Genomic DNA, 24,007 nt, shown 5'->3' with positions numbered 1-24,007 from the left:
CACTACTCATTGATCCGTATGACTATCAAATACTACTTCATCCCCACAATGCATCTTTCTATTCTTTTCTTCATTAAGAAGAAATATTTATGCTACCAATTGATATTGTGGAGCAAATCCATGTTCGATCTCCTTACTTCCAAGATATTTAAGTAGGAGGAGAAAAGCTGAGATACAGCACTTCTAATATAGAAACAATAATGTACTCTTTGAATGGCTTGATCTATTCGATGACAATCTGGATTAACAAAGAGAACTGAAAGAGAGAAGACGAATATGAGAAATATATAAAGGACCATTTTGATAATTATATCTTTAAGAGTTACCTGATCAAAAAAGGAAAAAAAATCTGAAAATATTAGGAAGTAATATCCCTTACTATACTTTTGATCCTTTATTCTTGTACATATGTTGTCAAATTTGAGAACACTATGTTGCACAGAAAGAGAGGGACTAAAACATCTCACACTAATGACTAACCTAATGATATATGTAACTAATTATTAGTAACAAACCTAAAACCCCGAGACAAATGAATCAAGATCGATCCACAGACCAATTAAGATGGTTAAAGCACTTACATAATTATCTCCTTCCATCCATTATTCCATCATATAGATAACTCATGAAGGCACCCAAGCTGAAGCAAACACCACATGATGCCCCTTCCAAGTGAGCACCAAATCCTCCTGATCCCCTTTCCTCACCCCCCACCCCCTCGCGTGCTCGTCGACCAACGTCTTCACCTCTCCGACCGCCTCCTCTCCGAACTCCACCGCCCGAAACCCCGCCCCTCTCATCCTCTGCGCCCACCTCCCTTTGCTCTCAACCCTCTCCACTCTCTGCAATCCTTCATGAGCTATCACGTTCTCTATCCTCCACCCAATTCCAGCCTCGTACCACCGCCGCCTCTCGCTCTCCCTCGGTAAAAATGCGTCGATCGCATCGTACGCTATCCATAAATAATTGAAAGCCGACCGCAGCCTCACAAGGACGTCATCCGCCGTGAAGTCCGCGTCCTCGTCGACGACGGTGACTAAATTCGGTTCCAGGCTTCGTACAGACTTTAGAAACATGGACCGCGTGATCACGCCGGCAGTCTCGTCGGGGATGTAGTGCAGCATCATCTGGCAATTTACAATTAGAGCCTCGCCTTCGGATACTAGTCGTTGCACCCGTAATTGTTCGATAAGAGAGACGAAGGCATCGGTAGGGCTTGAAGGAATCGTTGTGAACTCCATGACGATGTTTCTCGATCGCGCAAAGTTGACTAGCTTTGCGCCCAGTTCTTGGTACGAGAGGTCGAGCATAGGCGGCGGTGATGTAGTACTTGTTGTGGTGGCAACGGTGAGCCTTATAAATGGAGGGCCTTCGGGTCGGTTAGCTAACATGTCGATAAGCGTAGGAATCTGCATGCAATGAGTCGTGCTGAGATCTACTATGTGAACGATTTGGAACCCCTCGACGGCGTCGACGATGGCGGCGTTGGCCGCCGTGTAGCCGAAGCGGTGCCACGGGGTGAGGTCGATGAAGCTGGCGAGGTCGACGGCGGAGAAGCGATGCAAGTGGAGGGAAGTGGACGAGGCGAACGTGGGCGTAAGGAGATCGAAGGAGCCGATCTTGGAGGCGCGGACAATTAGGGCGCGGAGGAAGGCGGCGGTGAGGCGCTGGTTGCAGTCGCCGTCGTGGGGGGCGAGGTTGTTTAGGACCCAAAGGAGCTGCTGGGCGAGGGTGTCGTCGTTGGCCTCGATGGCGTCGGCGCAGTGGACGAGGAGCTCCTCCATGCAGCCGGCGGCAGTGAAGCAGCTACCGTGGAATTTGGCGGCGGAGGCAGTCCATGGACGGCTGGCGCGATGGAGGAGTTGGTGATTAGGATTGATGAGGTCGTTATGGTGGAAGGAAGGTGGTGGTGGTGGTAGTAGTATTGCACTACTATGAGTGAATTGGATCATTTGTGTACTTCTATTGTTGGACAAAAAGTAAACTTTAAGGGTGTGGATGGTTTAATAGGTGGTTGTAAAGTGGATATATATAGAGTAGGAGAAGAGGATCATCACGAAACCCTAAATAGATGCTGGTTAATGCACTCAAGTACAAGACTAGTTCATAAACGTTTTTGTGTATGTGTTAGAGAGAGAGAGAAGAAGAAGAAGAAGACCATTAAGATGAGAAGGGAGTTGGAATGGAAGAAGAGGGTTGCAGAAAGAGGGCCAGCGGGGGTGATTGAATTGGATCTTGGGAGTCATGTGAGATAGCTGGCCATGGCATTGTCTTGACATGAGACTAAGGGAGTTGGTTTTGTCATGGCATAAAAGAATGAGGAAAGATGAGAGAGACCTCACGGGCCATATCGCTCTCAATTAATTAACTAATTCATTGATTTACTTAATATGTTACACTACTTAATTGGGTCCAAGATTAGACTGGAGTTGGTATAACTTTTTGTAGTATCCTCTAGATCTCTCTCTCTCTCTCTCTAGCTCAATAACAATAAATAGAGCTCACAATATCTCGTGCTTTTGTCTACTTGCATTTCACTTTATCATGCAGACTTGGATGTGCTCGTGTTCGTGGTCGTGTATACCCCCAATCACGCCATTCTTGTGCAGTTGTGCACTCGATCCCTACGTATCTCTTTCTCTCTCAATTAATACTACTTCGTAGAACCGCTGAGCTCTTCAATATTCTAAATAGTAGTGTGCATTCCTCAACATCATGGAAACTTCGTTGTGCATTTTAATGTTGTCTGATATTTGAATGGGATGGATTTACGATGTTTCTATTGCTAATTTCAGAATTTTAATTCAATTTAAAACTCAAATACTATAAGAATTTTAAAAGTTTTGTAATGGTCAAAATGGTCATTTTAAAATGATTAATAGGCTGAATTTATTTGGGGCCGGGTTATAAAAAATTCAAAAGTCCTCAAATAACTATAAATACCCTATTTGTTCATGAGAAAATATAACAACAACATAAAATTTCAAGTCAAATAGAAATGTTTAGCTATTTTTATCTTTCAATTTTTTTTTCTATATTATTTATTGGAATTGAAGAAGTGCGATTCTCACATAGAAGCGTCGAACGACGGCAATACATGAATGAGATTTTGGGTTGTACCTTAGAGGAAAGAGAGGCAGGTAACCCTGCACAAAAGACCCACTTTCCTTTAGGACAGCTACATTTTAGTGTGCTTCATAAGTCAAGGTTTCTTAACTTTATTATTATTATTTTATATTAAATAATATTTATTTTAATTTTTTTTAAACACAGAACTAGATTTATTATGTACATTTTTATTTTAAAGTTTTTATAAATAAAAGCTAACAGTTTTTGATACAAAAATAAAAATATTGCGAATTTGGAATTTCATTAGATACGTATATTTTAATAACACCTTTTGGAAGATTAATTTGAAGTTTAAAATCCGTTTTATTAACAGATGCGATTATAGTCAGGTTCCAAAAATTATGAAGATATATCTATCTAAAAGGTGTTGGAATTCTACTTTGAATAAAAAAGTAACGATGAGTTTGGAATTAAGTGAAATTTGGTATCCCAGGAAATGACGTGTCTTTAGTTAATCAAAATCAAAGATTGTAATTAGCCAAGGTGGATTTTCCATATTTTTTTGTCTTTCGAAAAGTTTTATTTTACTTATATCTTTCAGGTAGAACTTAAAATTAAATGTCTTTAGTATGAGTTAAAATAGAGTTTGAGTCGAAATCTCTAGAAACAAATATATATATATATATATATATATATATATATATATATTTATCGAATTAGGACTTTTGAGTCATAGCAAAATTGATGACTTTGATTAGGTAGGTATTCATAGATATTAACAAATTAAGGAAGTGTTTTCTTCCGGCATTCGTGAGAGTAGGATTGAGATTATCCATTTCATCTCCCACGCTTCCTTGCATCAGATTTATTAACCAAAAGAATTGCAAACGTGCAAATAGTTAACAAATGACTTGAATAAATAATAATAAGTGAGGAGAGGGTAAATTCTATTTTATATATATAAGTGATTGCTCGGTCGGTCTCCCAATAACTACAAATGTAGCTATAGCTGCAGTAATTTCAATGGCTAATTGATCAGCAAAGAATAAATAAAAAAAACTACTTATGGGCTAATACATTGAATCCTTTCTCTGCTGACCTATGAGAAGAGGGTAATAATCTAACAATATCTTGGCTGATGTGATTGGCAATCAGAATTGGTTTCATATCTAGCGTGGAATCTTGCCACTGTCGAGCATATCATGAAAAGGGCACGCTGGACCCACGCACACACGTAAACACGGAAGATAGCAAGTGAGTAGACTCACTCGACCTTGTCGTTGAGCTATTCGCTGTGAATTATAGTAGTCGCTGCTCGTCTTCGTCATTTTCATTGCTTGAGCTTGCATAAGTGTCCTAGCCCGAGGGAGAAGTAAAAGAGATTGAGATAGAGAGAGAGAGAATTATCGATTAAAAACTTAAATTGTGGATTCAAATCTCTCTCTCTTCCTCCTTCCTTAAACTATCTCTCTTTCTCCTTCCTCAAATTAGGGCACTCAATGCGAGCTCGAGTGACGGTGAAGGCGAGCGGCGATTAGCAACGACAATGACAAAGATGAAAGCAATGATGAAGGTGAAAGCAAATATCGCTTTTTTTTCTCTATTTTTCTTACAACGTGTGCCATGTCGGTCAATGGTCGGCACGGCCATTGATTCTAGCCAATTAGCCTCCTAGGTAGCTCTTTCTTGCATGGACCTCTTAATGAGAGAGAGAAAGATATATATATATATATATAGTTATATTAACAACATTGTTCCACTTGCTTTAATCACATGAAAACAGAAGCTTGTGACCTTGTTTAATTATCAACTTAATCAAAGTTTAAACCAGCTGGACAGAAAAGTTTATGCCCGTTGGCTTCTACCTTGGTTTAGAGTGAGCAAGGGTACAATAAAGCATCCCTATAAGCTTGCATATCCTTCTTCTATATATGTTTTTGTGGCAAAAGGTGAGAGCATTAGAAGAATCTAACAGAAAGCACATAAGGAGAGCAGCATACGTTAAACATAGCTAGTTATTATTATATCTCTCAAATTGAGAGCACTGAAATAGGATTCCTAAGCTTGACGTCCAAAGGCTACATGACAAGCTGCTCAACTAAAAATATTTCAATTTTCTCGAGAAGAATTCTCTTTCTTTTCTGCTCTCCTTTGTTCTCATCCTAAAAGACATCACAACGAACGAGTCTCTGGCCATGAAAGCAAGGAATGTGAGCATGTGCTCCAGTTTCCTCACCCTTAATTTGGGAACTCATAGACAACTAGATCAGTGGCACCCTAAAAAAAAGAAAGAGAAAAAAAGAGAGAAATTTTATATGTAGGTACTACTGTTTAATGTGGGTAAAGTAGATATACCCCAAACCATGAGGAAGCCAAAAGGATGAGGCCAAATATTTGGGATGTCGAGCTGTTTAAGAAAGGCATGGTCTTTTTAATAAGATTACAATACACAGGAGCTACAAATAGAAGAGAAAACTATTTGAATCTTAGCATCAATAAGGTTTGCCCAATCATTGATGAGATATAGGAATCTCACCATGTGAGTCAGTGGGAATGTTAAACAGTGTTTTATTTATGTTATTTTACTCATGTATAGTTATATAATTTATAATTTATTTATTTATCATCTAATATTTTATGGATATTATTTTAGATGTATTAAAAAAATTATCTAATTATATACAATTTTGTATCAAATAAATATTTTTAAAATTATTTTGAAAAAGAAAACGATTTTAATTTGAATACAGTTGAGAGATTAAGTGACAATTGAAATTATAGAAGGGCATGGTAAACGTAAGTCCAATAAAGGGTAAAGTATAATTTTCCATTATTTTTAATACAATTTGGACGGTATCTATTTGTACATGGAAATAAGAAGAGTGTGTGGAATTCTATATCAATTAATGTTGTTCTTTTCCAAGAAATACAAGTAATAACTATCTCTGTTTTTGCTTGTTGTGATCGGGTTCTCGTATATTATCATATATGTATAATTATATAGAATATTAACTATAAGTTTTTGTCATAGAGAAAGGTGAAGAAAGCCACGTGTTTTGAGTTTGATATTGTGATAAATTGAAGACTTTCTACTCTAAAAAAATATATGGTAAAGATTGCGCAGGTTGAGATCTTGTCAAATCTAGGTCGGATAAGGTTCGGTTTTCTTGATGGCCCATGGTACATGGCAATCCTAAGATCCCGTAAGTCAACGTGCCAGAATATTGGGCCGAAGATAGATATGGCTAATTTGGGCCCATTTTAGTCAAGCCAGTTTAATTATTGGATCATAAACCCATGTTATATATATATATATATATATATATATAAGTATTAAATACTTGAGCAGCGGATGGCGCAGGCCATTACTCAAAAATCTCTGACCTTTGTCTTCACCCCCTCTTCCACAGTAGTTGGCTCGGTTTCCACCGTCTCTTCGCATTCAATTCGTCTACGCTGCCTCCCACTCTCTCTCTCTCTCTCTAGCAAGGTGTAGGAAGGCAAGAGAGGAAGGAAATTAAGAAACCCACATTGCACGGATTTCATGGTGGCTCTCCTGCTATCCATTATTTCTCATCTCTTAGTTCTAATGGGCTCTTCCATTACTTAAAGGAACCACTTTGTTCGTGCCTTCCTGGTGAGGCTCAGAAGAAGCTGTCTTTTTTCGTTGTTTGAGGTGTTCTAAAAGGAGACATGAGGGGTTTGGGGATTTGGGTTTTTCTCATCTTAGTAGGAGCGGCACTGATGATCATTTCTTCGAGCAAGAACTGCATCTGGAAGTCAGGTACTGTGTTCTTCTGCGAATTGGGTTTAGTTTTTGTGTATTAAAAATATCATTTTGGAGTTTTGGGTGTAAAGGACTTTGTGGCTTTATCTTATATTTATATAGTGAGCACGAGATGTGGAGCATGATCAATTGAACACTGCTCTACTGAAACATGCGGTGGAAATCCATATTTTAGTTCTTATTACATTCGTATGTGCTTGTATTTTTTAATTTAATTTTATTAATTAGCTGTGTTTCATTTTTCATTTTTGTGCTTGACATGCTTTACTAATCCTTATGTCATAGGCCACTAACACTCAAGTTGGTTCAATGATTAAATCTCATAAACAAAATGGCTGCTTTTTTATGCCTTTCTTGTTAGCAACCAACGGGTTATTAGAGTAAGATACTTGTTGATGGAAGTGATCGTAAGATGGAATGAATGTTTATTTCATAAGGTATAACTATAGTTCTTTCTCAGAGCAAATTGTGTTGGTTAACTTATGGCAAAGCAAGTGCTTCCATGTATCACAGCAAAACTTTATTTATGTATTTATTGTAAAGTTTCTTTTGGTTAATCTTATGCTTCCTTATCCATCTCCAATGCAAAGAGCGATCCTTTTCTTTCTTGCAAGCTAGGTTTAAATTTCTCAAATGATTTGATAGAATTAGCATGAACTGGTTTGTCAGTTTGGTATTCTCATGATGCTTTAGATTTTGCTTGTCCTTTATACTGCAATTCTCTCGATATGTTGAGTCAAAGAAATAACTTTCATCTTGCAGTTGCATTAGATGCAGAATTGATCTATTATAGCCATGGAGTTCATAAGGTTATGCACATAGAAGGCGCTACGGCGCTTATAACCAACAGAAAAATGAAGGTACGTGAATTTGCACAACTCAGGAAAACCAAGGTTGGCTTTAAGATGTTTGAGTTGATGATTAAAGATAGTATCTAAATTGAAGCTAAAAGCTAGCACTATCCATGTTTATTTATTGAAATTATCTATCAGTGAATTTAAATAAATGAAGAAAGTTTGTCCACAGAGTTGGAATTTTGCATGCATGCAATCCCTTTTAAGGTTGAGCAAGCTTTTAACACACTAGGGTCTTTCTATATCGGAGTTTCATAAACATGTCATTTTTCAAGTATATGGTTGTGGTTCCAAGAGTGCTTTTTCTAATTAGAGTTTTCTGAGTTCATGCATAAACTACTTACTGGAAAAGAAGTGTGTATTGCATCTCTCTCAGGAAAGGAGTCGCATTACTGGAACCAGCGGGAGTGCAAGGATTTTGGGAAGTATAAACCTAGAGGACTACCCACGCTTTGACCCAAGTCCAAGTTCAAAGGCGGCCTTTAAGGCTGGACCAATTGAGCATGGAACTCCTCTCATGCCATATGTGCCCAAAGCACCACCTCCTGGCCACCCCAATCATGGAATTCCTTGACAAAATTTCTGCTTCTTCTGTCACTTGTCATGCCTATAAACCTACCAAGGAAGCTGTTGGTGTTACCACGATATGTTGAGTTGATAAACCAAAATGTCCTATGCTGGTATTATGATTTACGCTGGAATACTATTAATCACTTATTGGATACTACATGAACCACGACACTTTTTCTTAATAGCAACTCGTAACTACGTGCGTAGATATCTTGTTCTGTGACAAACATAAGGTTTAATTAGAAAGAACCTAATTTACTATCTTTTGGTTGAGATCAGGGGGATAGCATGGGCTCACAGATGCACATATATAATTCCTTGTTCATCAGTTTGTTCTTCCTTTAATCGCGACGCTTATTAGTTAGTCTAATTCTGTAGAATATGCAACCGTACCTGACAAGATCCATAGTCCTTAGAAACCATTATCTCCTTTTGAGTTGCATGGGCTTTTGCTGCTAGCATGAAAATCTTGGCAAGCTATAAATTACAAGCCCTTTAGTTGTTAATACTTTACTTTGAACGGAACTTTGCAAGTTTAAGCCCTACATGTTGAAAATAGGTAATATGATTTGTACCATATGACCTTCCTATTCTTTAGTGATAATTGAAATCTTGCTAGAGTTCTTAACGTTATTTAGTATAATCCATCTTTGAAGAAATTGCACCGACAAGTTAAAAGGTCGTACATTTGGAAGGATTAGAAAGTGACTGAATATGCTATCTATCAGTAAACCTGAATGAACGAGGCACTAACAATAGATGAATGATTGCTGGTTATTGATTGACATAGAGTTGATATATTTGTTCTCAGGAATGATTAAAATAGATCACGGAGTCCTCTCCCTTAGTTATGTGCAAGTAATCTGAATATTTGACTGAAGTTGATAAAGAATTGATAGTCTACTAATCCATCTATGTTTTTTTTCTCCCCTTGAACAGCAACATTTCTTTTACATAACATCTGTATGCTTTTGTTTCTTTTGCACAGAAACAAAGAATGTGAAGGTGTACCGAGTTTGTTTATAAAAATGGATTTGCATCTATCAATCACGATATTTTTTTTTCCAAGATAGTTTTCTTTTTCATATTGTTATGCAGGGTTAGAATTCCATAGTCATTGATTGTCATAGCTAACACTGTCTCAGCAACATGCCTAACATTCCATGTGAAATAAACTTTTATTATGCACTTTAGTGGTTACTCTGTCATTTTCCTTCAGTTGACATGGATTCTTAGTTGCAGAAAGTAAAGTGGGTGTGAAACTTATTGTACTATCATACAGATATTAAATCAAATTGCAAGATGTGGAACTCTCGTGCTGGCAATTTCTTGTAACGTAGCTGCAGAGAATTCTTGAAAACTAATCTCAGGAACAAAGCAACTTACTTTCAAGATACTATGCAGAAGTTTCATGACTTTGAAATTAGAGGAGGATGTCGACAAATAATTATGTTGAGGTGATTAAAGAAGAACACATAATACAGACATCAATCATTTGCGAAAGGTGAATGGCTTCTTTATTTCGACTTATCTTTGACTTGTTTAAATTAGATTTCATTATACTTTTACTTGACAAATAGTCTAGTAGCTACTGTTGCATAGTAGCAAGCATGGAAGTAAGTAATGCTCTGTTACGTAACAGAGTGAAGCTTATACTTCTAATGTAGTAGTACTCTGTTCTTCTCCATTTGTTGTTGGGATTTCACTGTCCAAAAGTACGCATTTCGTGCTCATCAACAGCATGGAACAACTAGGATCCGATAAAATGTCGGTTTCAGTCTAATACACAACGAACAAAGTTGTCTCCCACGTGCCTGCATGCCACGTAGGTGCACTTATGCCAAACATATTACTTGTATATTATCATAATAAAAGGTTTTCTTTTTCTTTTCCTTTTTCTTTTTCATCAATACCCCCTTAGAAGCTCCCTATTTGCTTGTATATCCTTTCAAATTCATATCAGGCTATTATGATTGTTTTTGTATGGATGCTCTTCTAGCTTATAACTATATGTTAAAATCTGAAATAAAGATGTTCTTATTTGAGAGAATATTAATTTTAGAGGAGTTTATACATAAATAAGAAGAACTTTTACGGTGACCAACAGCGGTTTGATCAGCTGCGCTCATGGTAATTAGGTCAAGCACTTAGTCACCATCTTAGTTTGGATGGTAAGCAAGCAAACAATCAGCACATTAATTAGGTATATAACGATAACGACTTACTAAGACTTGTCATCAGACATTTCTTATTGATCACTTTATACATATACATATATATGAAATCCATCCACTCTCCTAACTATCGTTTTTTTTTTTTCTTTTAAGAATAATACTTGAGAAGGAGAAGTAGATTTAGTAGAATATCATAGGAATAGGAGGTCTTCTGTGAAAAAGCTAAAATATCCTATTTTTCTAAAACTACCTTTATAGATATTGTACGACATTATGTACATTAGCTGACCAACAACTTGGCCCACCAAAACTAAGCAAAGGTATGAATATATGAATGAAATTGAAATGAATACAAGCATCCAAAATGAAAAACAAAAAAGAAGCACATCTCGCCTCCTCTATATAGTATATACTCGGTTCACATTTTATTTTATTTTCTCGTCTCTTTCCTTCGCATAGTCAGTCACTCCACTCTCCTCCTCTTCTCTCGGGGAGAGTAGCTGGAGCTGGAGTCCGGTGTCTCTCTCGAGATCTCGCCGGAAACCATGGTGGCCGCCACGGCCATCGCCGCTGCGACAAAGAATTCTTCTCCTCTAAGATCTTCCGAGAAGGACAGAAACTCCAACACCGTCGCGATCCCACGGCGAAGTCACCGGAGCAAAGAAATCACCTCCCGGAACCTTTCCTCCTCCTCCTCTGCCGCCTCCAATTCCCACTCGTCGCCTTCCTCCATCTCGCGTCGATTCCCGTCACCTCTGGTAACACCCCGGACCTCGACGCCACCGGCATTGCCCCAATCTTTAGCCCCTAGGCGCTCCCTCTCCGTGGACCGCACCCGCCCCACCACCACCACCACTACCCGAAGCCTCTCCGTCTCCTTTCAGGGCGAGTCCTTCTTCTATCAGACCAGCTGCGCCAAAAATTCCCCCCGGAAAGCCACCCCCGAGCGCCGGAGGGCTTCCGATAACCCCATCCCACGGAATGGAGACCAATTGTGGCCGGGAGCCAATTCCCCGGCGTCAAATCCACTCTTGACGAGCTTGGATTGCTCTCTTGGAAAGAAAGATTCGATCTTGGCCACTATCCGCCTAATGCAACAGTCGATGATGCTGGATGATGGGGGAGATCTATTATCATCGGACACAGATAGCATGTCTTCCGGGAGCAATTCGGGTACGCCAGAGCCCATTGTGCCCCCTCGGGCACCCGCTGTTGAGAGAGGGCTTAGTTTGCCCGCGAGGTTCTGGCCAGTGAAGAAATATTTAGTGGACAGCCAGTTGTTGCCCAGGATTGCATCATCACCAAGTAGAGCTGGAGCTTCGCAATCGAGAGGGTTGGCTAATCCTTTGCGTGGAAGGAGAGGTTTGGCGGTAAGCTCAGAGTCCACTCCAATTGGTAGGCCAGGGAATGCGCCTTCTATTATTAGCTTTGCTGCGGAAGTCAGGAGGGCGAAGAAAGGGGAAAACAGGATAGAAGAAGCGCATATGTTGAGGCTCTTGGATAATCGGCACTTGCAGTGGCGGTGGGTGAATGCAAGAGTGAGTGCTGCACATTTGGTGCATAGACTGACTGCGAAGGTAATCACAATAATGATAATGTCTGCGTGTTCCTAGCTTTGTTCATATGGATTGACCATAGCAGTTGTTTGTCAAAAATTACCAGTTGTTCTTCATTTTCTGATTTTTGGCGACATATAATTTTATCATGAGAATGATTAGGTAATCATTAGTTGTTGAGATATCATGTTCCATCTAACTTCCTCACAAGTCTGTAAAGTATTACTCTTTCATTTGTCCCTGGTATAATGAGTAGCATAAAATTTTGCATTGTCATAACTCGTCCTTCTCATCTTTTATTAAGACATTCTTCATTTACTTAATAGTAGTTTGAAGGTACTTTACTATATGAGAGCGATTACCAACTTCAGATAGAATTTGTTGTGCTGGATCTGGAGATCATGTGACATCTGATTGTTACTTTATCAATAAGGGCAGTGACCACCACAATGTTGGATGTGTTTATCTCTTCATTTGTAAGTCTGCTATAGTGATAAATGGATCAATATGGATGAAATGCAACTATTTAATGTTTTTTTATCAATGTTAAAGTGCTGATGAAATTTCATAATATTCAGTTAGCTGTTTTTTGCTATTCACCATGATAGACTTGGATTCAGTTTAATATATTCAGAGACTTATCAGCTAATCTTTTTGTCTGATTTGTATCAGAACAAGCTTTGTAGTGCGTGGACAAGTACTTCAGACTTGTGTGATTCGGTTACCATCAAAAGGAGCAAGCTCCAACTTCTGACTCAAAGACTTAAACTAACTTCCATTCTTAAGGGACAAGTAAGTCCTGTCATCATGTCTCATTTATAGATACAATTGAAGCTTTAGCCCAATATCTTGTGTTTTCAAGGTCTCTATATTTACGTCATACTCAAAACTCATTAGTCATTAGTAATTTTGCTTTCTCACATTTGGTTTATCTGGCAATATGAACTTGGTATGTTAATATACATCTAATCAAGAGATATTAATCTAGATAGAGTAAGAGAGGGAAATGATAGGAAATTGAAGAGAAAAGTAAAGAGCAATGCCGGAACATACTTATTGGCTTATTGCATGCCATATCAATACCATCATTCACCTCATTTCCCAGTCTTTTATTTGCGTGATGGAAACCAAAGCAATACGTGATGCGGTTTCCTTGTGCTGAATTTTGGCACATATTAGTCAGCAATTTGCAGTCTAACTTCTGAGGCTTTCTTTGGTTGACTGCCCCCTTTGATAGAACAAGAGTTGACAAAACATGATGGCATAATCTGTTTGCTGAAAGACCATATGGTCTCAAACTCAATTAAGAATAGTCTGATCAATATTGCAGAAAATTGGGATTCACTCTGGGTGATTGAGGATGTTTAAAGATCCAATAAAATACTCATCTACCTGAAGCTTTGTTACTCAACCTGCTGTATGGTTTCAAGTTTCAAGTTTCATCTTTCTCTTCTCTAAACTTTGCATATGTGTTTCAAACTTTCAATAGAGGCAAGTAAAAAATATATTCTAAGCTCTTATAGATTAATTCTAGTTGCCTTAAGATGTTTCAGGCTTTCAGCAATTTTGTTTAGATTCATTAATATGCTCTTGCTTCATCTACCCACTTATGTAATCATAATATTTCGGAAACTGACAGTCACATATGGTCAATTGCAGATGACCTATCTGGAGGAGTGGGCTGTTATTGATAGGGATCATTTGATTTCTTTGTCAGGGGTAGTAGAGGCACTGAAGGGTAGCACTCTCCGTCTTCCGGTTGGTTCTGGTGCAAAGGTTTGGATCTTGCTAACTTTAATAAGCAATTAGTAGAATGATTATGATTCTGCAGAGACTAATAAATCTTCTTCTTCTTTTTTATGTCAACAGGCAGACATCCAAGATGTCAAAGAAGCTGTTGGTTCAGCAGTTGATATAATGCAAGCTATGGGTTCCTCAATATGCTCTTTATTACCAAAGGTGATTCCATTTACCATATTCTCTTGGTAAACTCAACGTAGTGAATGTTCAAAATTTTCTTACTTCTTAATGCAATGTTTGTAGGATTCCATTTGTATTAGATAAAGAGAAATTATAGTGTTTCTGCAATATGAACTAGTGCCTACAAGCATTCAGAGGAACTCTCAGTTTTATAATATTACAAGTTTCACCGGTTAGTTTACAGAAAGCCACACAATTTGGCAATACCCAAAACATGAAAGAGAATGACATACATCATAGTGTCACACCTAAAACGTGAAAGAGAAGGCATACATCATAGTTTCACTGATAGACATGTCATCGTTCCTTTTTAAGGTTCTCCCTATTAGATTTTCTGTCAGTTGTTGAAGAGTGCTTACAAATAACAAGGCCCCATGAATTATTGACAAAATTTTATAACATTTATAGACTTGATATCAAGTTATCAACCCTCTGTAAATTGGTGTCAATTTATAGGGACAAACTTCCATTAAACAGCTGTGGGTTACAGTAGTAAAGTAACAACATTATTTATTTTATCAATGTTGATGGAATCATTATTATATATTGGCTAGCGACAGAACCTGAGTTCCTCTAGTTTCATTAAATGAAAGATTAGATAATGGTTATTAGTTTGCGATGTAATGGCTGCTATAAAACAGTAACACCATAGACTTACTGTAAAGCGCGTGTCTGTGACTATTAGATCTGGATCTTTCCTCATTCTTCAGAAGACCAAAATATGGTAATTCTTTAACTTGATAGAAGCTTACTAAATAGGATTGCACACGTGACAGCTTGATAGCAGGCTCTACTTAAGCTCTTCCAAAGATATATTTTCATAGCCTCAAGAAATTTAAAAGCAGCCTTTAAGTCGGCTTATATTTGAGGGAACCTGATGGAGACGTAGTTGTTATGGTATGGTGCTTCCGTGTAATCTGCAGCATCAAGTAACTATATTACAGACATCCCAATCGTCAGTAGGGAGAGAGTGTTTTTACTAGAAAATATAAGTTTTCCTCAACTGTCAAACAGTAATTTTCCTAAGAAAATACATATTTAAGTGTGAACTCGATGAGGGGTACATGGTGCAAGACATAGCTGGAAGGGTTATGAAATTAACTGTCACTATTCATTGCTGTATCAATGTTATGCCAATACCTTATTTCTTGTAGTATTCGATGGATTGATATATTTACCTGAGAGCACTGAGGAGATTATTATATTATAGTTTCCTTAGGCAATTATTCTTGTTAAAAAAAAGCAAACTATATGAAAATAAACTGGGTATGATTATAATTCTTTTAGTAAAACTGTATAGATATGTTGTTGCTTGCTTAGTCAATTGATAATTTGACATGCATCATCCTATATCCTATGCAAAATACCCATCTCTCCCTGTCTCTCATATTAGATCTAAACATCCCTAGGTTGAAGGGACAAACTACCTGGTGTCTGAAGTAGCTAAATTGGCGGCACAAGAACGAATACTACTGGATCAATCTAGAGATCTCCTATCCACAGTGGTAGCCATGCATGTAAGCGCAACTACCAGTTTTTTTTTTGTTTCGTTTCCTCTATATCTTGAGACGCTTTCTGTTGATATGAGCTTACAAAAATCAGGTTAAGCAGTGTAGCCTTCAAGGGCACATATTACAACTAAAACACAGACAGTGCGGGATGCAATTGTAGAGCAGATTCTGACAGCCTTTCTGATCATTAACATTTTAACTTCTCTTACTAACTGCAGATTGTTCCAAAAGGTAATTAAACATTACTGTTTGTTGGGTTTGCCTGAGTTTTCTTTTTCTTCCTTTTCCTCTTGTTAATCTCAATGAGTTTCATGTATTTTTGTATGCATATTACTATGAGAATGGCCTTTTTACCTGCAGTAACTGCGGTAGCTGTATACAGATACTCTTAATTGTAAAAGCAAATCTTTTGTACTTGCGAAACTTGATTTTTTTTTAACCGTTGTTATGAAGAAACTAACAGTAGTAAATGCTAAACAATCCGATAACTTGAGGCACAGTGAATTCACTTTTTCATTGGTGGCATCATTTCCTCTAATTTATGTGCAGTAAAATTGCATCTCAGAGATTGGTATACAACCATGCTAGTACTTAACTCTCCTACTCCCCAAATGACTCTCCTACTCTTTTTTTAAGGGAAAGCTCGTAGGCGGATAATTTTATTAGCATCCAAATAAAAGCTTGATACACAAATGAGATGGGAGTTAGAGCAACGACTTTTGACATATTCATGTACGTAGAGTCTTGAGTTAGCTTGTGGTTATATCGTGATCCAGTAGTCCAGGACGTGATCTTGTGAAAAGGTTGGAGAATTAAAAATCACCAACCTATAACAATGAAATAAATGGAAAGGAAAGAAAAAAGTAAACATGATACATCCACCTTCTATCACTGGATAAGGGGAGAAGAAACGCCTTCTCCTTTCCTTAGGAATAGGTTCAGGGCCACATAAAATCTCCCCCACTTCTCACTGTACAACCCACCACTGCACGCGAAGAAAGGCTCTTTGGTTGAGCCAAGGGTCATAGTAGGGAGAAGCTTTGTGCCTCGTAGCTTCAACCTTTCACAATCATCTCCAACAAGAAGCTGAGTCTAAGGGGAGGTGGGAAAGACGAGATTCTAGACCTCGCGCCCACCATAGACCAGAGGGTGCTCTCTCTTGACAGACAATATTAGAGAATAACATAGAGAAGGGGGAAGGGAGGAAAGGTAGTGCCTCAGTGCAGAGAAAACAATCCTCCCTCCCCCATCTAAAGAAAAGACCACACAGTTCGAGGGAGAGAAAAGGGAAAGGAAAACCTAGCCGTCTACTAGTGTTTAAGAAGGCTCTGTTGTCCTAAATGAATCACCTATTTAATTAGCCATTAATCACATGAACTTCGATCACTCTAGTTGACTTCTTTTTAAAATCTTACATAACTATGCATGTGAATTGTGAAGAAAATTCCAAAGATAATATCATGCGATATTTATGAACAAAAGAACGAAGAAGATATTCCAACATGATCCAAATATTGTGCTTCCTAACTCCTAAGTTAAATCATTAATTGCCAAAGCACACACTTCGAAAGAAAAAACCGGTGCACGAATGTATATATGGTTATACGAAAATATCCATTGGTAAAAGAAGAAATAAGAGATCCATTGCCCAACTTGGCCGCCCGTGATAAGATGCAAAGGACACGAAGTTAGCATTCTGTCGAGCGTCGTGGAATCCTCGTCACGCATTACAGTAGAAACAAAAGTATACCGTTTATAATATACTACTGCACACTGCACTCTATTAAGCCAATCACATGTGTAGTAACTAAACTACTATATACTAATTTAATATTTTTCTCTCATTTTATTCTATATTACTTTTAAAAATTAATTTATTAATAATTTAATATTACTATTTTGCTCTTTTGAGGATAGTACCTTTTTTGAGTTGTACTTTCTCTCTCTCTCTCTCCTCTCTAAAGTCAACCATGGCTTCCTTCAACGAGCCCAACCCTGAGCTTTCTCATCCTCGGCACATCTCTTCTGCTCCGGAGCATTATGAATACCCTCGCATACACTCTCCTCGTAAAATACACTTTTCCTATCTCCCCAATCAAGCAACAAGAGACAACTAAGGTGATCTCTCCGAATCAACTCGTAACTAGCGAGGAGCGAAGTACCAAAGGTCGACAATCCCGCCTTTTGCACCATCCACTAATATCCATCTATTTCAGCAATAGATCTGCTACTGTGATCTCCCACCGGCACACTGCTTCCATTATTTTCTAATTCTTTTTTTTCTTATATTTTCATGTATGAGAGTAACTTTTTTTCTAAGATATTTTTTTTTCTATAAATGCGTATGTATACTATGTAGTACAGATTTATAACTATGCTCTCATAAATTTTTGGGTAGTTAGTGCAGACTTATTTTATGTAATACAGATTTATAACTATGCCCGCATGAATTTTTAGATAGTTAGTGCGGACTTATTTATATAGTGCAGATTTATAATTATGCTCACATAAACTTTTGGATAATTAGTGTGGGCTTACCGTATAAAGTGTGGACTTATTTTTTCATATAGTGTAGATTTATACTATGCAGTGTGGATTTATAAATATGCAAACATGAGTTTGCACTAGTGGTTAGTGCAGGCTTAGAGTATAATGCGAGAAAAAGGGAAATATATGTTAATACAGTGTAATGTGGTTTATAGAAATTCATTAAGTCTGCAGTAGAATAAAATATTATTTAGTACTACTACTTTAATATATATTTAATTATATTTTTATCATTTAGTTTAAAACATTACAAATTCTCAATATAATTTTATTATTTTTTAAATACTTTAATATCAATTTTCTGATATTAAATATAATTATTACTCTTTATACTAGTTTTAAACTAAATATTAGAATAACTTATACTAGTATTAACTTTTTTCTTCTAATATTAAAAATTAGAATAGTTATACATATTTTCATTTCGCACCCTACCATTATGTGTTTACTAGGGTTTACACTATCTTTTCGTTATTTTCGGCTGGACGCCTGGATTTTTAATAAAATACTAGAAATCAACCTGAACTTGTCATTAATTTTTATTTTCTATGATCCAACGGAACAAGCAAAGATGGAATAATTCCTGCACTACCTCTGTCTCTCTCTCTCTCACATATTTTATTTCCTCCTTTCTCTTTCTCTCGATCCTCTTTTGGTTTCTTATGGGTCAGTAGGGCGTGGCGCCTCGTCAAGTTCATGTCTCACTAGAGACTTAAGAGAGAGAGAGAGGAGGGCAACTTTTAGGTGCTCTCTTATGTCCTTCCCAAAATAATAGCTTAGTGAAAGAAGACGATATGTATATTATATGCATCATATGAATTGTTTCTGTGTGCGTATTGGGTGATACCACGCTCACTATTCCAACTTTCCAGCCAAGTTAGCTCTTCAATATTAACAACTGGACTTAAAATAATTACTATTCACCACTTTTTTAGATGATGCGATTCGCTACTTGCATTTTAATGAGTTAGTTTGCTTAAAGTGCTTTGCTATTTCTATAAAGAGTCATACCTCCATTAATGTACTAATACTAATCAAATATATATTCTTTAATTATGGGAGAGAGAGAGAGAGAGAGAGATGTATGGATACGGATACACAGACCAAGTTGTGACGTAGTGCTTATAACGCACCTGAAGGCAACTTATCGATTGACCGTAGTGGACGTCAATCGCTAGTTGAGATGTTGTCATCTATAAATATACGATGGGGTCCAAGTCCAACCCAGCAAAAGCTAATGGATATTTCTCCTCTCTACAGTCTAGATATTGTCATCACTCATCAACCAACCAACCAACTTGACTTGAATTAATGAGAGATCCATAGTTTTCGATTTTAAAAAGCCATCGATCGCACTAGCAGCAGGCAGAAGTTGTTGGAAGCTAAAGAGAATCTACACTTCCGTACTAATGGACTCATTAAAGGTAATTAAGGTAATGGATCAGTAGGAATAATGGCGGGAGTCCCATGGGAAGGGAGAAGGGAGGCCGAGACGCGGCGGCGAACAACTGCATCTCTGATGAATACTAATGACAATAAAAAGTGCCAAATTGGCAAAGTGGTAGAAAGGAATAGAGTGGGCGAAACTAATAGAAGGAGATATCTACTTGATAAAAAGACAAAAGGGAAGGGAGGGGGGGTGGGGGGGGAGAGGGGAGAGGGGAGAGGTGGTGGGTGGGGTCCGCCGCCAAAGTTTGCCGTCATTCCCCACGAACGAGGAGCAAAGGCGGAGAGGCACGTCGCCGAGTTCGACGCTGACATGCGCCGCAACTTGCCCTTCGTCCATCGCCCACTTGCAACCGACAACCCACTTAATTACCCCCACTTTATATTTATAAATCGACAAGAAATTATTATTATTGTTTTTTAGAGTTATAAGAATAGAGGAAGAAATAGTAATTTACGTGAGATTATTCGCTAATGCATTTCATAATTAGAAGAAGAGTTCACTGGAAATCCAGTCCGGAATTTTAACATAAAAAAGGGGAAAAATAAATAAATATCGCCAGCTACAGTGGGAACTCAAAACTCTGTCGCGGTGATCCATCAGACGCTCACGATAGCGCCGCGGAAGGCTTTTAATTCTAAATGAAGAGTTTTAAGAGACGCGTCTCTCCGCCGCTCTCGTCGCTCGTCGTGACCGATCCTTCATCCGACTCCGCCGCCGACGGCGTCGCCGCCCTTTTCCGCAGCCGATTCCCCCCACTCTCCTCCGCCGGACTCAACCGCATCTCCAGATCGCACGGGGTCGACGCCCTGCCTTCCACCTCTCCTGCGTCAATATCCGTCACCGGCCGCGGGGCGCCGCCGCGGAGCACGGTGTCCACCGCCGCCTGGCAAAGGTCCCATTTTCCGGTCCACAGAAGCCCCACGGCGCCGTCCACGGGGTTGATCGTCCTCCCGCACGCCTCGAACAACAAGGATCGGAACAGAGCTGCAAAAGTTTTTTATTCTTTTATTTTTCCAAGAAAAAGCTTAAGAAATCTCGAAAATCCGAGCCGATCGCGAGCTAGGGGTTTCAGTGGATGGCGGGCTCGTCCGTACCTGGGCGTTGGTGCTCGGGGACGGCGGAGACGAAGGCCAGTAAGCCGGCGCGGCCGAAGAACTTGGCGACGAAGACGGTGGCGTGGCCCTGCGCCTCCGGGGACTCGATCCACCGGAGGCACGTGCGCAGCACGCACGTCTCGCTGCACCCCTTCCGGAGAATTCTGCAACCGTTGCAACTCATCACCGACCAAACCTTAACCCCAGATCAGATCCTTCTCCCTCTCGAATTCCCCTCTATTTTCCCCCTTGTTTCCTCTCGAAATTTCTCTTATTAGTTGGAAAGCTTGGAAGAGAAGTTACTCTCTAATGGAGGCGGAGAAGAGTGGAGGTGGGGGTTGTAGTATATATAATAGTCACTGGGGGTGGGGGGGGATACGGTAAGGTTTGGTGTCGGATAAGGATCGGGTTACCCCCTTATAGTGGTTAAAAGTTAAAACCGGTAACTAGATGGGGAAATGGGATTAATTTTTTCTTTTTTCCAAGTTCCCAAGTCGTAGGGGGTGGGTGGGAGCGGAGCGGCGGGCGGCTTCGTATCTCCGCAGCTCGTTCGATCCTTACGACCATGTGCTTCGCCTTCGCGCGCGCTTTAATCTGATTCTTCTTCGCCTTTTTCCTAGCGTGTGGTTTATTACACAAAACCCCTTCGCCTAACCTATAAATTATGAAGAACCCACTAGCCTTTTGCCTCCTATAAATATATGAATATAAATTATGAAGACCCCACGAGTTAAGGTTCAGATCATTGGATCAAAACTCAAGTCGCATCACAATATTTAGAGGAAAAATCATATACCTCTAGTGCTTTGGGTCTACAATGCATGGCTCATATGCCTATGTACTACTGCATGACCATTGCGTACAGGGTGGGTAAAAAGTTTGTACTACCTTCACCTGTATAAAAAGGCATGAATGTGAGCCGGATGCTCTTTTTTTTTTTTTTTTCTCCTAGCGGACGAGAATGGCCGATGGAGTCCATAGTTGGAAGACGATAGCGATGTTATTCTCTCGGGCAAAGTTAGTGGGAGAGGTGGCCTCAATAATTGGAATCGTGCAAGCTGATACATATACAGTTTATTCGCGGATGGGGATGGATAATTCCAGGTGCAGATCCTTCCATGTTGCAACTTCTTACTTAGCTTTTCAACCTGGTAGTGGTACCTGTTAGTCCCTATTTGGCAAACATTACAAACTTGTAAGAGGGGTCTGCGCACAAAGCAACGATGAATATAATCCGTAGTAGATGTTTTTCGATTTGTTTTAAGATTAATAGTACGTACACAGGGCCCACGCATGTATGGCCCAACAAAATCACTGCTTGTTCACTCAGTGGGCTAGAAATATCGGCCCATGGCTAGAGAAAGCAGACGAGAATAAGTAAAAGCCCAAAAAGCTCTTAACCGAGGTCGTAGACGGCCCAAGAAGACTGATCACATTCTTCACCGTCAGACTAGTGTGGAAAATCTAGGAAGAAATCATCAAAGACAACCACCATCAGTAGCATTGGCTAAAGTTAAGATATGCGTTACTCTGAAACAAAAATTTAAACGTCAAGAGGCTGTTACTTAATTATGAAAACGATCCATGACAAGCAGTTAACACTAGAAAAAAAAACAAATTAGAATATAGTGTATTAAATAGCTAGCTCTTTTATTCAGAGAAGATCAAAGGATCAAAAGAGTAGCTGCTCAACTGTACAATTTAATATTCCCGGGTCCCTACGGAAAATCATATAATTTTCCTGCGAATTTTGAGACCACGAAATAATAATAATAATAATAATAATAATAATAATTAAAAAGCAGGGGAATGCTGAGGAGTGCATGGATGATCGTCGACATCCATGGCCCAATTCTAATGAGTCGATGAATCCTATTCCTAGCTCAAAAGCAAATTATTGTTGCATGCGGATCAGGTCACCGCGTGGTTGCTGTATGTAGTTGGTCCCCAGCAGTACATATAGATATAGATATATAAATCTTTATATCACTCGTGCTTGCCTAGCCCATGTATGTCGCATGCATACACAAATACATTCAGAACCCCATACACAAGTGTCACCCCCCAATCCTCCATTCCTCCTCTGGATGCAGACCTAAGGAGGGACCATAAGCCATGGCCACCAAAAGAATGTCACCTCCTCTGTTGCTTCATGCCATGGATGGGTGCGACATCAGGCAAATGGATGTAGACATGACATGGATGATGAGTTGGGACCTCGGTTTTGTACTCTCTTATCCCATCCGACCTCCATGGGCTTTCAGAACCTTTTGTTCTGCACTCATGCTCTTGGTGTATAAGTATTTTGATGGTGTTACACTAACGCATGCAGTGCATGCATGTCACCGTGCCACATCGTCAAACCCTAGTCAATGAACGTATATATAAATAAATAAAACATATAATATGCACAAGACAATTTAACATTGAGGAGAAGGGTGTGGGTCCAGCCCCAGCAGTACTTGGTCGATGGGTCGCACGTGGCATGATTCGGTGAGGAGGACAAGCACTGTGGTTGTACAGTGCTTTCGTACTCCTTTTTGTACGTTTTCACACGTACGGTGTGTCTCTCCTAATTAGAATTGCACTTCTTGTCCTCCGGGTAATGGGGTGTGAAATAAATGGATTGGTCTCACGATGGCTCCTGATACTATTCTAGAACAGTCCTTTGTACTGCTCTCTTCTGTTCCACCCCTACCTATCTATATTTATGTTTTTTTTTTTTATTTAAAAACTTTTCTTTTCTTTAAAAAATAAAAATTATCACCCATCTTTAATTTCTCTACCAAGTAATGTAAAATAAATTAAAATAGAGAGATTTCTTCTTCTTCTTTTTTATATATATATATATTTTTTTTAAAAAAAGAATTAAGTGGAAAGTCCATAGACAAGTTTTTATTGGAGAAATGCGAAGTACCAAACAAACAAAAGAGTGATGAGGAGGGGCAGAGATTGCTGAGGCAGTTGGTGGCAACTGCGTACATCCTGGCCAGGATTTGATCATTCGAGCTCAGACCCAAATAGCACACAACAAAAGTTGCGATGTGACATCTCCATTGATCACCTTTTTTCCTTGTATTATATATTTCGTCCCAATCACGACTTGGCGCCACAAATCTCTTCTTTTGTCCATCCCTACCTACGTTCTCTCTCCGTCCATCACCCCAATTATCTATAACGACGTTATCAATGCCCATAATTTTAAGAGGGGAAGTCTAATAAACTTATCGTGTACCATTTTTTTTCTTCTTCTTTAGCTCACTTTTTTACACTAAACAAATAAGACCTGGCTTAAGTTTTTCTTTTCTTGTCAACTACTTATTTATATAGGATATGAGTTCAAACTTTAATAGGCTTGTTTAGTATTGTGGTATAATAGACTTTGGCTCGAAAATTTCTGGATAGTATCTAGATG

General features: G+C 38.8%; 4 protein-coding genes across 4 annotated transcripts; 2 read left to right on the top strand and 2 right to left on the bottom strand.

Annotated features, from left to right (window-relative positions):
• Positions 1-379: 379 nt before the first annotated feature.
• LOC140799830 (scarecrow-like protein 32) lies at positions 380-2,238 on the bottom strand. The gene has a single exon (XM_073154317.1). The coding sequence runs from the start codon at positions 1,950-1,952 to the stop codon at positions 624-626; it is 1,329 nt and encodes a 442-aa protein (XP_073010418.1). The 5' UTR covers positions 1,953-2,238; the 3' UTR covers positions 380-623.
• Positions 2,239-6,404: 4,166 nt separating this feature from the next.
• Positions 6,405-8,446, top strand: LOC140798604 (uncharacterized). Its single transcript, XM_073152908.1, has 3 exons — positions 6,405-6,853; positions 7,619-7,716; positions 8,087-8,446. The coding sequence occupies exons 1-3, from the start codon at positions 6,763-6,765 to the stop codon at positions 8,282-8,284; spliced, it is 387 nt and encodes a 128-aa protein (XP_073009009.1). The 5' UTR covers positions 6,405-6,762; the 3' UTR covers positions 8,285-8,446.
• Positions 8,447-10,811: 2,365 nt separating this feature from the next.
• Positions 10,812-15,915, top strand: LOC140797740 (QWRF motif-containing protein 2-like). The gene is made up of 6 exons (XM_073151752.1): positions 10,812-12,031; positions 12,683-12,802; positions 13,670-13,786; positions 13,880-13,969; positions 15,400-15,507; positions 15,593-15,915. The coding sequence occupies exons 1-6, from the start codon at positions 11,000-11,002 to the stop codon at positions 15,659-15,661; spliced, it is 1,536 nt and encodes a 511-aa protein (XP_073007853.1). The 5' UTR covers positions 10,812-10,999; the 3' UTR covers positions 15,662-15,915.
• Positions 15,916-19,947: 4,032 nt separating this feature from the next.
• Positions 19,948-21,178, bottom strand: LOC140796109 (LOB domain-containing protein 38-like). Its single transcript, XM_073148986.1, has 2 exons — positions 20,593-21,178; positions 19,948-20,482 (listed from the first exon to the last, which is right to left on the bottom strand). The coding sequence occupies exons 1-2, from the start codon at positions 20,774-20,776 to the stop codon at positions 20,133-20,135; spliced, it is 534 nt and encodes a 177-aa protein (XP_073005087.1). The 5' UTR covers positions 20,777-21,178; the 3' UTR covers positions 19,948-20,132.
• Positions 21,179-24,007: the final 2,829 nt, after the last annotated feature.

The sequence above is a fragment of the Typha latifolia genome, chromosome 1 (genome assembly GCF_019914945.1).
Source record: "Typha latifolia isolate L0001 chromosome 1, TyphaL0001v2, whole genome shotgun sequence".
Classification (NCBI taxonomy): Eukaryota; Viridiplantae; Streptophyta; class Magnoliopsida; order Poales; family Typhaceae; genus Typha; species Typha latifolia.
The sequence above is the reverse complement of the archived record's forward strand: the minus strand, read 5'-3'. Positions and strand labels throughout refer to the sequence as shown.